Source organism: Rhinichthys klamathensis, unplaced genomic scaffold (genome assembly GCF_029890125.1).
Source record: "Rhinichthys klamathensis goyatoka isolate OS25496 unplaced genomic scaffold, OSU_Roscu_1.1 h1tg000110l_1, whole genome shotgun sequence".
NCBI classification, from domain to species: Eukaryota; Metazoa; Chordata; class Actinopteri; order Cypriniformes; family Leuciscidae; genus Rhinichthys; species Rhinichthys klamathensis.
Window position 1 is genome coordinate 165,666 of NW_026606648.1, and position 12,428 is coordinate 178,093.

At 36.7% G+C, this 12,428-nt stretch overlaps 1 protein-coding gene across 11 annotated transcripts in view; it reads right to left on the reverse strand.

Annotated features, from left to right (window-relative positions):
* mllt10 (MLLT10 histone lysine methyltransferase DOT1L cofactor) overlaps positions 1-4,289 on the reverse strand; it is a 52,519-nt gene extending 48,230 nt beyond the window's left edge. For 3 of the 11 annotated variants that reach the window (XM_056254054.1, XM_056254055.1, XM_056254053.1), the window contains exons 1-2: positions 3,781-4,289; positions 1,814-1,893 (exon numbers count right to left, since the gene is read on the reverse strand). In XM_056254054.1, coding sequence (XP_056110029.1) covers positions 1,814-1,893; positions 3,781-3,943 — 243 coding nt within the window. In that variant the 5' untranslated portion in view covers positions 3,944-4,289. The remainder of the gene's footprint in view (positions 1-1,813; positions 1,894-3,780) is intronic. The other 8 variants (XM_056254062.1, XM_056254061.1, XM_056254057.1 and 5 more) reach the window with 4 other exon arrangements.
* Positions 4,290-12,428: the final 8,139 nt, after the last annotated feature.

Below are 12,428 nucleotides of genomic sequence, written 5' to 3' on the forward strand. Positions count from 1 at the left end.
AAGAAAGTACACTTCCTGAATGTAGCAAACATCAAACAAAACTTAAGCCTGAACACAGACGACAGGACCATTTAGAACAAACACTAGTAAATACTAAAAGCACATGAAACTGTCAAGTGTACTTAAGTTACAATAACGTTCACACACTCGCAATCAACTCGCATGGACACACATGCTGTAAATTTTAAAATAGTAGGTGCATTTTTTATTACTCGCTTTTGTGTTTCACAATCGCCTCCCTCCACCATTTTACACTAGCATGAGATGCACGTGTGTGACAAAGGAGGTCAGAGAAACGTCAGTAGGCTATAATCGATAATGGTTTATTACCGTTGCTTCAATGAAACGATTAATTTTGAACGATTCCTCGGTCACGCTTAAAAACTAAAGGAGATCGTGCTTTCTCAGTCGCTGCTCCCAAGTTGTGGAATGGGTTACCAATGTTCATCAGATCCTCTACTTCTGTAACCATGTTTAAAGCTCAGCTTAAGACATATTTGTTCGATGAGGCCTTTGCTGACCGCTAGATTTTGATTTTATATCTATAGTATTGTACTACTTCTTAATTTTTATATTGTATTCTTTCTTATATTTTATTGTGTTTTATCTAATTCGTTTGAAATTGTACAGCACTTTGGTACACAGTGTGTTTTTTAAGGTGCTCTATAAATAAACTTTGATTTGATTTGATTTGATTAACGATTAATTTTGCAAGCGCTGCTTTGTTTATGGTTTGTATACCTGCAGTCTTAGTTTCGCTTTCCCTTTTTGAATGACGAATATACCTGCTTAAATAGACTTATCTCCAATATGCAGAACGTGCATGCTTGACAGTAGCCTGTAGTCCTTTTGGTGTGTTCAAGCACAGATTTTTTCCCCGACGCAAGCGACAACACAGTCGGGTTTCATCAGCGCTAGTTCTTTGGCGTCGGTTTGGTGGGTCCCTACCTTTAAAGCTACAAAAAGGTCATTCAGTCAAGAACTGAGTGATTTTCTCTTTCTTTTGACTAACATCAGATGCATATATTAGGCTGCTGTCACTTTAAGGCATCATGCACACAATTCTTATATACACATTTTATTTTCTCCCATCTGTTTATGTTCACTTAAGACATAACCAACCGGGTTTACCTTTATGCATGCACCCGAAACTCAAAGTTCACTTTGCTTGTCCCACCGTGTTCTGCTCCGTGTCGGAGCACGGCCACAGAAAGCTGCATGTGGAACAGAGCAAGGTCTCTTTCATGCTTTTAATAACTCTTTTTAATATCAAGCACATCCCATTTTATGAAAGTCACGTTACATGCGAGTCTGGGCTTTTAACGAGGAGCGAAAACGCACCACTGGCACCATCATCGTTTTATCTTGATTATCGTGTTTTCATAATCATCGAGTGCCAAAATTGAAATTCAGTTTAGATTAATCACACAGCCCTAGTTGTAGTTACCAGACAAAACATTGATAAAAATGACGTTTGTCCATGCATACCCTGGTCTTAATTGCACTGTATTCTGATCTGACAAGATTAGACTGTCTGATCACAGGGCATTATACTGAATGCCTAAATGTCCATTGACTGACCTTCAACCATGTTTATTTTAATATGTCCCTCAACCTGGCTACCAAAGCTTTTGACTTGAAAACTATAAGAGACAAGTTACAATTACCAGTTCAAAGTATCAATAATAAATATTATCTGTCTAATGGAAACTGCAAACAAATCCACAATGTACAAAAAGAGGAAGGAGATCTGGACTTCAGCAAAACAGATAGCCTGAAAGATTTGTATAAAGATTGGAAAGAGGAAACTCACCACCCTGGCAGCACGTTCCTGTGATTCACATTTCCTGCAGAACCAGGGGCCTGTGGGGACTTGGACAATACCATAGCAGGCTGAAACAACAGGAATGAAGGACAGATGAGATGATGACGAGACTTTCTTCCAACTACTGTAAATCTGACAGCTTTACTATCTCTTCCTGTCAAGTTTCGAGATTAATGTGAGAGTGTTAAAAATTATATTTTAAGAAATGTGAGAGCTTTTTGTAGTGCAACAACATCGGGGTATGAAATTAACACCCGCCATCAAACATAGGTAATTTTTGCACAGTCTGAGTTAACTCATGTGGCACGTGACTTCTTGTAACACTGACATGTTACAGGAAATACTGTTGCCTGGATGCACTTGAAGAAACCCGTTAGATTATATCTTGATAAGCAGACGAAACAAAAATGCAGTTTGAGCACTTTGCAGAACAAAATCATGTGAGAAGTTTTCATGTTCTCTTGTGTCACTGGTCTCAAAACAGTTTGTCTTATTATTATTGTTTTAATTTACAGTGAAGATCACTCATAAGTATTTTGTCATTTTTAGCTCAACCTAAACTAGGTTCTAAACAAACAACAGTGTGAAAGAAAAGCTAGACCAAAACGAGATCCAGGTTCACTATTCACTATTTTTTGTCCAATACAAAGGTCTTTGCATGTTTGTTTAATTTCACATAGGCTTAGGCTATATAAAATCTATTTGATACATTAGAGCTGAGAACATTTAAAATAGCTGATGGAAAAACTAGCCATTGACAAAATGTAATTTCTACACTGAACAAAATTTAAAGACATGCAAGTATTCCAATTTCTGTTTCATAGTTATTTTTGTGCAAATACGAATGAACATGCAATTCCACTTTCCAATGGCAGGCAAAAACTAAGCAAAATGTTTTGCTGCAACAATGTCACAAACAGTCAGCTAATCAATAGTCATATCAGACGCTTGCCCAAACACTAACAATATCATCTGTCTACAAGTCTAAAGGTGACAACTTTACCCATTTGTACTGGATCATCTTCAGCGACCTAACAAAACAGATGCTGAGGAACGAAGTGACAGCTCTAAAACCAAATCTAGGATAACACATTTGAACTAAGCTTGTCAGTTATTTACATAGCATGTAGAGGCAAAAACTTGTTAATCAAGTTGGAATATTTCCATTGCATGTAATAGAACCTTAATAGAAATCAACAACAGGACCTCAATGTCAAAACACTAAACTTCAATGACAGCCCGTCAGTTTAAAGACTAGATCAGATTTCTACTTAAAATCAAAAACATAAAAGTTGATTTTCAAAACTCATATTTTTCTGCTTCACACGTCTGTAGCCATTGAGGTTCCCACAAAGACAATATTCTTGAAACCAAGATATTACTGTCTGTGACATCTTGAAGCGTCCCACAAACTAAAAAAAATGCAAGACAAATAACTACACGTGGGATAACCAGTCAAGATCCTGTTAAGAGTCCGGAATTTGTTGACAGCTTTGCTGACTAGCCATAAATGTGTGTTATCAGCCTAGCTGTAATGACTTACAGAGCTTGTCTGAATGTGACTCATCTTTGTTTCCATAGCTGTGACTGACACGTTGTTGGTCCTGAGACAGTGGTGATAATGAACAACCATGAGCGGCATGCTGTTACAGCCGTGTAGCGCTCGTGCTAACGCATAACATTAGCACACAAACAGGCCTTCGGCGAACCGTTGCTTCACAACAACCACCACACCTTAAAACACTCCAAATGAATCGTTAAAATATTTAACATTTCCTTACTGTCGTTCCAATAACACAAACAAGCGCCAGTGGTTAAACTTATGTTATACTGACTGTTCGTTGAGCTAAGCTAGGCTAAGCTATGTTATGCTAAGCTAATTCTCTCACCACAACAGACGGGAACTTAATCAAAACACCCGCCTCAAGTGAAATAAAATAGTCTTTTATATTTACCTTGGTGGACAGCAACGTTACAGCCGTGACCGTCGCAGTAGACGAGGGGGTTTTCGGCCCAGCCTCTCTCATCCGAACAGACGCAGCAACCACCGATCATCTCCTTCATATTACTCGCCGAGTCGTCGTCTTCCTCTGCCAGATACAGCTCGCTGGATACCATCTACCACCAGCAACGCACAAAGACCAACAAAAATGCGGTCGGGCGTTTTTCTCACGAATCCCTATCTCCCCTGAAAGCCGTATTTTATGTTCCATTTCGATGAAAAGCCATATTTCGGTTGCGTTGTGGATGAAGGCGGTTTTTTTTTTTTGGCTCAACACACAAACCCCGTACTGGAGGCTCTCGGGATGTGGAGGCGCGTGTGCGCGCATGCGCCGAAAGGCAGAACAGGGGAGCCAGTGGAGTGGAAGAGGCCTCTTGAGGCTGTTTGATCCACGCGGCGAACGCCATCGAATTTTACCGCGACCGTGGGACAAGCTATAGTGCACTGCTCTTCTCGTTCTACGTACGATCGTCTGGGAGTTTTGTTTTGAACTGAAAAGACGTTACTTTAAAGAGTATTGCGTACATTTCACTTTAGAATGTGGCTTGTAATGAGAATTCTGATGCAGGTTCAGGTTACGCATGCCGCTAAGGTGCTAAATAACTGTAAAAAATAATTAGGCCTGCAGTTTATCCTCAGTAGGTTACCACGTATTTTCAAACTTTGAGTGGTATATATAATCTTTACTTAAACGTTATAGAAGATAAAGGCAAAGAAATTAACTATGCATACAATGGACTTGTGCTCTCAACATTAATTAGGCTAAGTGGAGCTCGTTTAAACTTATTCTTATAATTTAATCCCCTAAGCAGGCATGTCCTATATTTAATGTTTAGTCAATTTAGATATGCCTACTGTAATATTTAGGCTTATGTATAGGTTATAGATATAAAGAGCCTTTTGCTCCAATTAAGGTGAGCGGTAGGCCTATATGCCGAAGTGTGACCTAAACGCATGTCGTTTACTTAAGGCAAAGATTAGAGGTTATTGTCAACACTAACCAATGAACGAACAACAAACGTTTAGGGATAGCATATAAGCTTCCAGTTTTATTTAATGTCAAGGCTGCTTGCATATGGGCCATGTTTGACATTGTGGGACCATGAAAAACAAAAGTGCCGCTTAACATCTAGAAAAAAGTAAACAATGTATCGGGCTTGTTTGTCTTAAATCTTTTAGCGCCAAAATAGTGCACGTACAAATAAACTCATTTAAAACGAAATAGCACAGACCTTGACCCAATGAGGACCCCGTTACAAAACACAGACCTGTAATAGGCTACTACAACACTCGCCTTTTTTTTACATGTTGTGGAAATCAGGTTACAACGTGGGTCGCTCATATTTATGAATGTGCTTAGGCCTATATAGTAGACCTACTTTTTGCGCACTATTAAACTTCCTCAATTTAAAATGTAGTTGCCCGATAGGCATATCCCATTTTTAACGTTTCATCAATTAGAAAACAAAACATTTTACACGATTTTCTTTTGATAGATGACACGAAGAAATAAATCTTCAAGATTGGCACCTCTGCGGCTTCCAGCGTTTTTTGATCTGGTCACTTTAGAATTAATTATTTATATAAACATTTTAACATGTTTTTGGAGTATCAAGATAATTCCGCAGTGCCAATATTTTGGCATTTACCCAATTCCTATACTTCTGTCGAACTCACGCCGTAGGCATGTAGCACGCGTACCCTGACGTGCACCTCTCCTAAAATTAACAACGCGTCAATTCTACGCGGACCGCAAGCGTTGTGATTGGTGTGCTAGAACCCCTCCCTCGGGTTTCACATGCTCCCTCAACGCGGACAACGACGCAGAAGTAGGCAATTTAAAATGAAAACCAACGCGTTGCATAGCCTATGGCTCAGGCGCATAGGTCCGACGCCGAAGTATCCTTTAGCGTTGAATAAATATTTCGACCTTCCGTGATGTCCATCTCAATTCTCTGATAGTGCTTGTTGATGCAGTAGCCTATAGCCTAAATGTCATTGAAAATAAACTGCCCCCCGCGGACAGTCTAATATTAAAGCAACTATCTATTGTAGAATTAGCCCTATTTTGTTTTCCCTGCTTCAGACCTTTTTGACTCAGGAGTTGTGCCTGATCAGAGTCTCACTGTCGGAGAAATGTCTTGTGGTGGGGGCGATGTTGATTTGCAATGATTTGTTGATTTTGGAACCTTTAATAACACCACGTAAGTTTAGCTAATTGAGTTACAAGATGTTGACAGATAGATTCGCCACAATAAAGCATTTTGTCGTTTTTTATTGATCATGGAAAAAACTTTTTAAATCACACTACTCAATATGTTTGTATGTAGCCTATGTAGGCCTATTTTTTCTTCATTGCTTTAAAAAGAGAGTTTACAAAGCATATGTCTGTACACTGTAAAAAATTATGCAGGAGGGTGTTAAATACAACCTGTGCAAATCAGTTATATTTTACTTAAGTATATTAGTTAGCAAGTAAAATATATAAAAATGAGTACATTCTAACTACACTACCTATTTATTAAAAGTAATATCTGCAACCTTAAAAGAATGAGTAAAACATACCCCATTATATTAGTTCAGTGGTCACAAATTGCGCATGCGCCAACTTCAACGTCCATGCGGGAATCACGGAATTCAAATTCAACGTCTTCCAGCGAGATGACGAAGTGTTGAGCTCTAGGTAAGTTTATTTTGTTTGTTTGTTGTTGTTTATCGTGTTGATATAATATAACGCAAATGTTAACTTATTTAATAGTCAAATTTACCAAAAGATTTGTAATTTGCTCGCTTCTGTGTTCTGTTATCCTTTCGGCGCCACACCCATAGCTGATGATATCTAACGTTAACGTTAGTCTGAGGTTGGTCGATTTCGCGTTGATAGCTAAGTTACAGGGTCTTATACACCTGCAAATGCGAGTAAAAATCTACATTTATGAGTAAAATATTCGCTTCCATATGCCATTAGTGTTATGTACATGGCTGAAATTAGTGAACACAACAGAGTCGCAGCGCGCAATGCGTCTGTAAGTTACAGAGAGAGACTGTTGACGTTCTGAGGACAGGGTAACGTTAACGTAGAGAAAATAATAATAGCAGTAAAACTGTTAACGTTAATGTGGTTTCCTTGCATTTATATGATGATATGTGTGTTAGAAGGGATCAAATTATAAAGTAGGCCTACTTTTGTTTTTGTTTATTATTGACGGATATGATAATTATTGTGTGCCTTTCTGTTGGGTTCTTTCATTTAATGTTGGCCCTATGTCAAAAACGGTTTGGTGTTAATATATTTGGGTAATTTGTTAATTTTTTTCGTATGCATGGTTTCGCGATGTGCTTAATTTGTTATCCATATCCTCCTTTACAAATATTTAACGTACACAAAATTGTTCATATATTATGCTAGCATATCACCTAACTTTAACTGCTGCTCTCCTCTTTTGATTTTGCATCATGCAGATGTAATTGTGCATCATGTAAAAGCAGTCTTGTTGTTTTTTAAGCAAGCTTACATTGATTTAAGCCTAAATGCAGTTAATTTATGTCTTGATTAAATCTATAATCAAAAATGTATAATTAAAAAATGTCTTACTTTGTTTCTTCCACAGAAAGATCTTCATGAAAACAGTTGAAGACCGTGCAAGAAGAATTATAAGTTCAACCACAGAATGTTTCATCCCATGAAGGCGTTTATTTTGAATGGGAAGTGTTGAAGAAGTTTTATAACGTAGGCTAAGTGGTAAAACTTTACAATAAGGTTTCATTTGTTAGCATTAGTTAATGCATTAATTAAGATGGACTATTAATGAGCAATACAGTATTTATTAATCTTTACTAATCTACAGTCATTCATTGTTCATATTAGTTCTCAGTGCATTAACTAATGTTAAAAATTAAAACTTTTTATTATAATAATTTATTGGTAAATGCTGTAGAAGTGTTGTTCATTCTTCGTTCATGTTAACTAAAGTAGTTAGAGTGATAGTTCACCCAAAAATGAAAGTTATGACATAAATTACTCACATTCATGTCGTTTTAAACCTGTAAGACCTTCTTTTATCTTCAGAACACAAATAAAGATATTTTTAATAAAATCTGAGATTTCTCTCTCCCTCCATTGACACATTAAGCGGTTTAGTTCAAATTGTCTGAAGATAGACAATCATTTTATATGACAAACATATTACATTTAGGCTTTTATTCACATAAACATTGATCAGCGAACAAACAGAAGCTCATTGGTTCTTGCTGAAGCTCAAACATGCTGCGTAACACGAGAATTAACCTCATTGGTTCTCGCAGATCAAGGGAACATGTTTTAGCTTCCGTTTACCATAACTGATGTGGGAGTTGATTAATGTTAATATGTTAATAAAAGCCTAAATGTAATCTGTTCATCACAAGTGATTGTCTTTCTTCAGAACATTTTTACGATCTCTTTATGAACTTTTTGAAGCTTCAAAGTGGTACAGTAGTTGTGTAGACTGCAAATGGAGGGACAGAAATATCTCAGATTTCATCAAAAAGATCTTTATTTGTGAATGAAATTATTATGGGTTTGGAACAACATGAAGGTGAGTAGCCTAAGTGATGACAGAATTTTAATTTTTGGGTGAACTAACCATTTAACCATGTTAACTAATGAAACCTTATTGTAAAGTGTTATCACGTGAGTGATATTAAGTTGTATGTCGCTTAAAATTTAATGTTGAATAATGGTTATTTTTTATTAATTTGTGTTAAGTTTATAAAAAAATTAAATGTTTGTTTGTATCCATATAGCATGTCAGTCCTTTGAGGTAAATGAGATCAGCCTCTGCTCTTATTATAGATCCACCACCACACATTACATCAAATTGTGTATTTCTTTGTGTTTGAAATAACAAAATGTGTGAGAAATTTAAGACTGTTGCTTTTAATGTATATTCTGACTTCCCATTATTTTTAAATGGACAGTGTTGAAGAAGTTGTATGTAATGTGAGTCATATTAATGTAAGAGGACTCTTTTGTAGTTCCTTTGTTAGTTTGAAATGTTTGTTTTTTGGTCAATAAAAAGTAATACATGAGCTATCCTGTGTCTGGCCATTTTTAGGTAAATTTAACCATCTCTGAATAAGTAATGTTTAATTATTTCTATTGACTTATTATTATTAATAAAAATTAAGTAGATGGACTTTTGCCTGCTAACAATAGAGTAATTATTACTCAGTAATTAGCTGTGTATCGTATTGAAAAATATTAGGTAGACTTTACCTAATTTTGTTTAGTATGTCATAGCCATTAAATGTAGGTACACTTTATTCAAAAATATGGGATGAAATCTACCCAAACAAAGTGAGTGCAAATTGTTACCTCAATTTTATTGGGTAGATTCTATAGGTTTGTTTTTACAGTGTATACGACATAATCTTTTCCTCTTTTTTTATTGCCTCTTGCTGTTGTCGGTTTCTATAGACCCAATAAATATTCAGGCTTATTTACTTTGCTTGGAATCCACAACAGTCATTGTATGCGATTAACAAGGATAGTTTTTATTTATTAGAGGATAGGTGATATTGGCTTCTTTTCACATAGGGTGCACACTGGTTTTGCGCTTAAATAATCTTCCGCAACGGTGTTAAGGTCTGTAACGAATGTCAAACAGAGAGGTGAAATGGGCGACGTGTTTTTTTTTCCTGTCAAGGGCAAGGGTGCCCCCGATCCGGAGTCGAAGTGGTAGGAAAAGTTGTTTTTTATTGCAAAAGAAAGGATACAGACATTAACAGTGAGAAGAGGGAAAAAAACAAGGGGGGTATACGGACATCAAAAGAGATTGAATTAGGCTATAAATCAATACAATATTAGGCTACATTTTGTCAATATAAAAAATGAAAGGTTCTTTACAACAGACTCAAGGATACTTTGTTTTAGAAACCTTTGAGTTTAAAGGTTTTTACATTTTCTTAAAGGAAGAAAAAAGGGACTTTTTATCAGAGGAGAATATTCTAAAATCAGGATTACATTGAATGGTTCTGGCTTTACGAAGATGAAACTTGCCCAGAAGACAAAGCAATAATACCGTGCAATCAAGATTAGCATCGTTAGAATGAAAATCTAACAAAAATAAATGACAGATTCTGTCGTTTGTACCAATTTGTTACAACAGCACAAAACTAGTTTGCCTGTAGCAACACGAGTTCTCTTTTACGCAAAGACTTGTGGGTAACTCAGGGGCAGGCACATACGCAGATATGACACAGCAGGGTGAAAGGTTATTTCAGCCCACCCCCAACCAGCTCACTCTGTAAATTCAGGTTGCATGTACCAACTCATACGTTCTGAAAGAAGAATGTACTTAAGATGGGATAGAACTAATCACATTTTTGGCATACATATCTGATTACTTTTAATGATTGCTTTCAAAGACGTAAATGGATATTGTTTTAAGTATTCTTATTGTTAAAGTGTGCCTCATGATTTTCATGGACACGACAGACGTTCTGTGTACACGTGTGTACACGAGAGAGATGTGTTGGTTTATCTCCATTTAGAGTATTCGTCCCACGAGATGTTTTCGTCATGTTATTGAAAGTCGCTCAACATTAAGCTAAGCCTACTGCATCATTGAAAGGAGCATTTCGACAACAATAATTTGCTGGAGTAGTCGTGCAATGTTTTGATTGTGCTAGAACTTTTAAAGGGATATAAATCTTTATACTTCCTCTGTGACTTTATGCCAAGTTATCGTGAATGCAAAGAAGAGATTTTACTAAAATGTTTAAAACTTAAATAGTTGTCTAAATTCGTCATCAGAAAAATTCTAAAAACTTATTCGAAATCGCTGAAACGCTGCCTCCTAAATGACTAAACAACTTACATCCAAAGGAAATGTGTTCTTTGTTCTCCTATTGTTAGCTAAAGCGCGACGAACAAACGTCCTCTTACCTCTCACGTTCTCTAATGTGAGAATCTTCTTCATCAAACTTTGAGCTCGCGATCCTTAGTGAAAAGTATGTGCACATTTACTTGATTTAACATAATGATAAATGGGCTGCAGTGCGCATTTTTATTTGTCACCGGACGTCTTTCCCATGCTGTTTGAGACTCCGCGCACGTTGTAGTGATGTAGCCCACCCGGACCCCCACTCGGTGAGTCCGTCACGTTTGAGGGTCCAGGGCCCATCCTGATTTCACCGGAATAAACGAGTCCAACTCAACTCTCCCAAGAAGCGATCAAAATTGTATTCTTTTCTTGGTTATTAAAGAAATCACGAGTTTTAGCCTGCCGATTTGTTCACATAAAATGGGTAAGAAATCATTACCTTTAGCTATAAATATATATGCAACAGCATTAAATAGCCTATTTAATGATAATTCATCCCCGTATTTCATCACTGATTTATAACGTCTGCATGGCACTTCCAATAGTCTTTGTGATCAAAATGAAACAATTGGGTTTGTGTTTGTTGTCAGATTAACTCAGCTTTGTGATAGTTATATAGGCTAGTGTGCTTCTTAATGAATTTATTTGCATCCCATATATAATAATATAGCCTGCATAGTGTAAACAAATAAATATATTCAAAGAAGGCTCCCCAGAACTCGCTATTAGTGTTTCCCAACGTTGTGCGCGTTCTTTGATCAATGATTAATTTTAGTTAACTTGATTTTCGAAAAGTGATCAACTTTTGAAGTAAATCTTAAAACGGGACAGCAAAACATTTCTAAAGGCAAACCAACCCCTCAACTCTTCACCCACGACGATGCACACTGGGTTGAAGATCAATCATTATCACTCATGTCACAATTGAGGACTGTTCAAGCTGTGAGGTTTCAGAATCAAAGAACCAGGATCTGCATGTTGTCTTTCAAATGAGGTGTGCCCCTCGGATAAAAGTTATAGAGAGTTCAGCGGAGGTTGGAATAAAATTGAATATCAACAGCGATAGACTGCAGAACATTAAAGTACCAATGTATACGCAAGAAAAATAATCATGTTACATAATACAGCTCATTGCAGGTCCAACAATATTGGAGACATTTTCTAATCGCTCACTTTGGTTACTGCATAGCTGCTAAACTCTTTGAGCGGAAATAAACTGTCTTCAAGAGAGATACTAATATATAGGCTAAGCATGAAACTCTGGGGGAAAAAAACTCTGAAACTCTGATATCAATGTAGCCTAAGAGTTCGCAATTTTATTTTATTTTTGTATGCAAATTTGTACCCTTTAATTAGGCTAATACATGTTGGCAATATTTTACACATTTTCTTTTATTATTTTTTAATCCTGGTGTTATTAAATAGCTTATTTTCAAACATTCATAAACATTGTGTTTGTTCGATAAAGCAGCTGCAGCAGGACCCACAGTAATAAGGAGCTGCACTGGGACTCAACGCTGAAGGATTAGACCGAGTGTGTATTAACACGACCTACTTCCACCTTATATATAGGCCTAGCTCTGTGCACGGCACAACCATAAGCGCGGACGCAATAATGGTAATTAAGCTAGCATTTTACAATTCATCATCAATAGCAATACGATGACGGCACAGAGGGTTTAATTGATCCAAACTATTCAAGTGTGCCATAAAAGTATTTCAACCAATAGGCCTA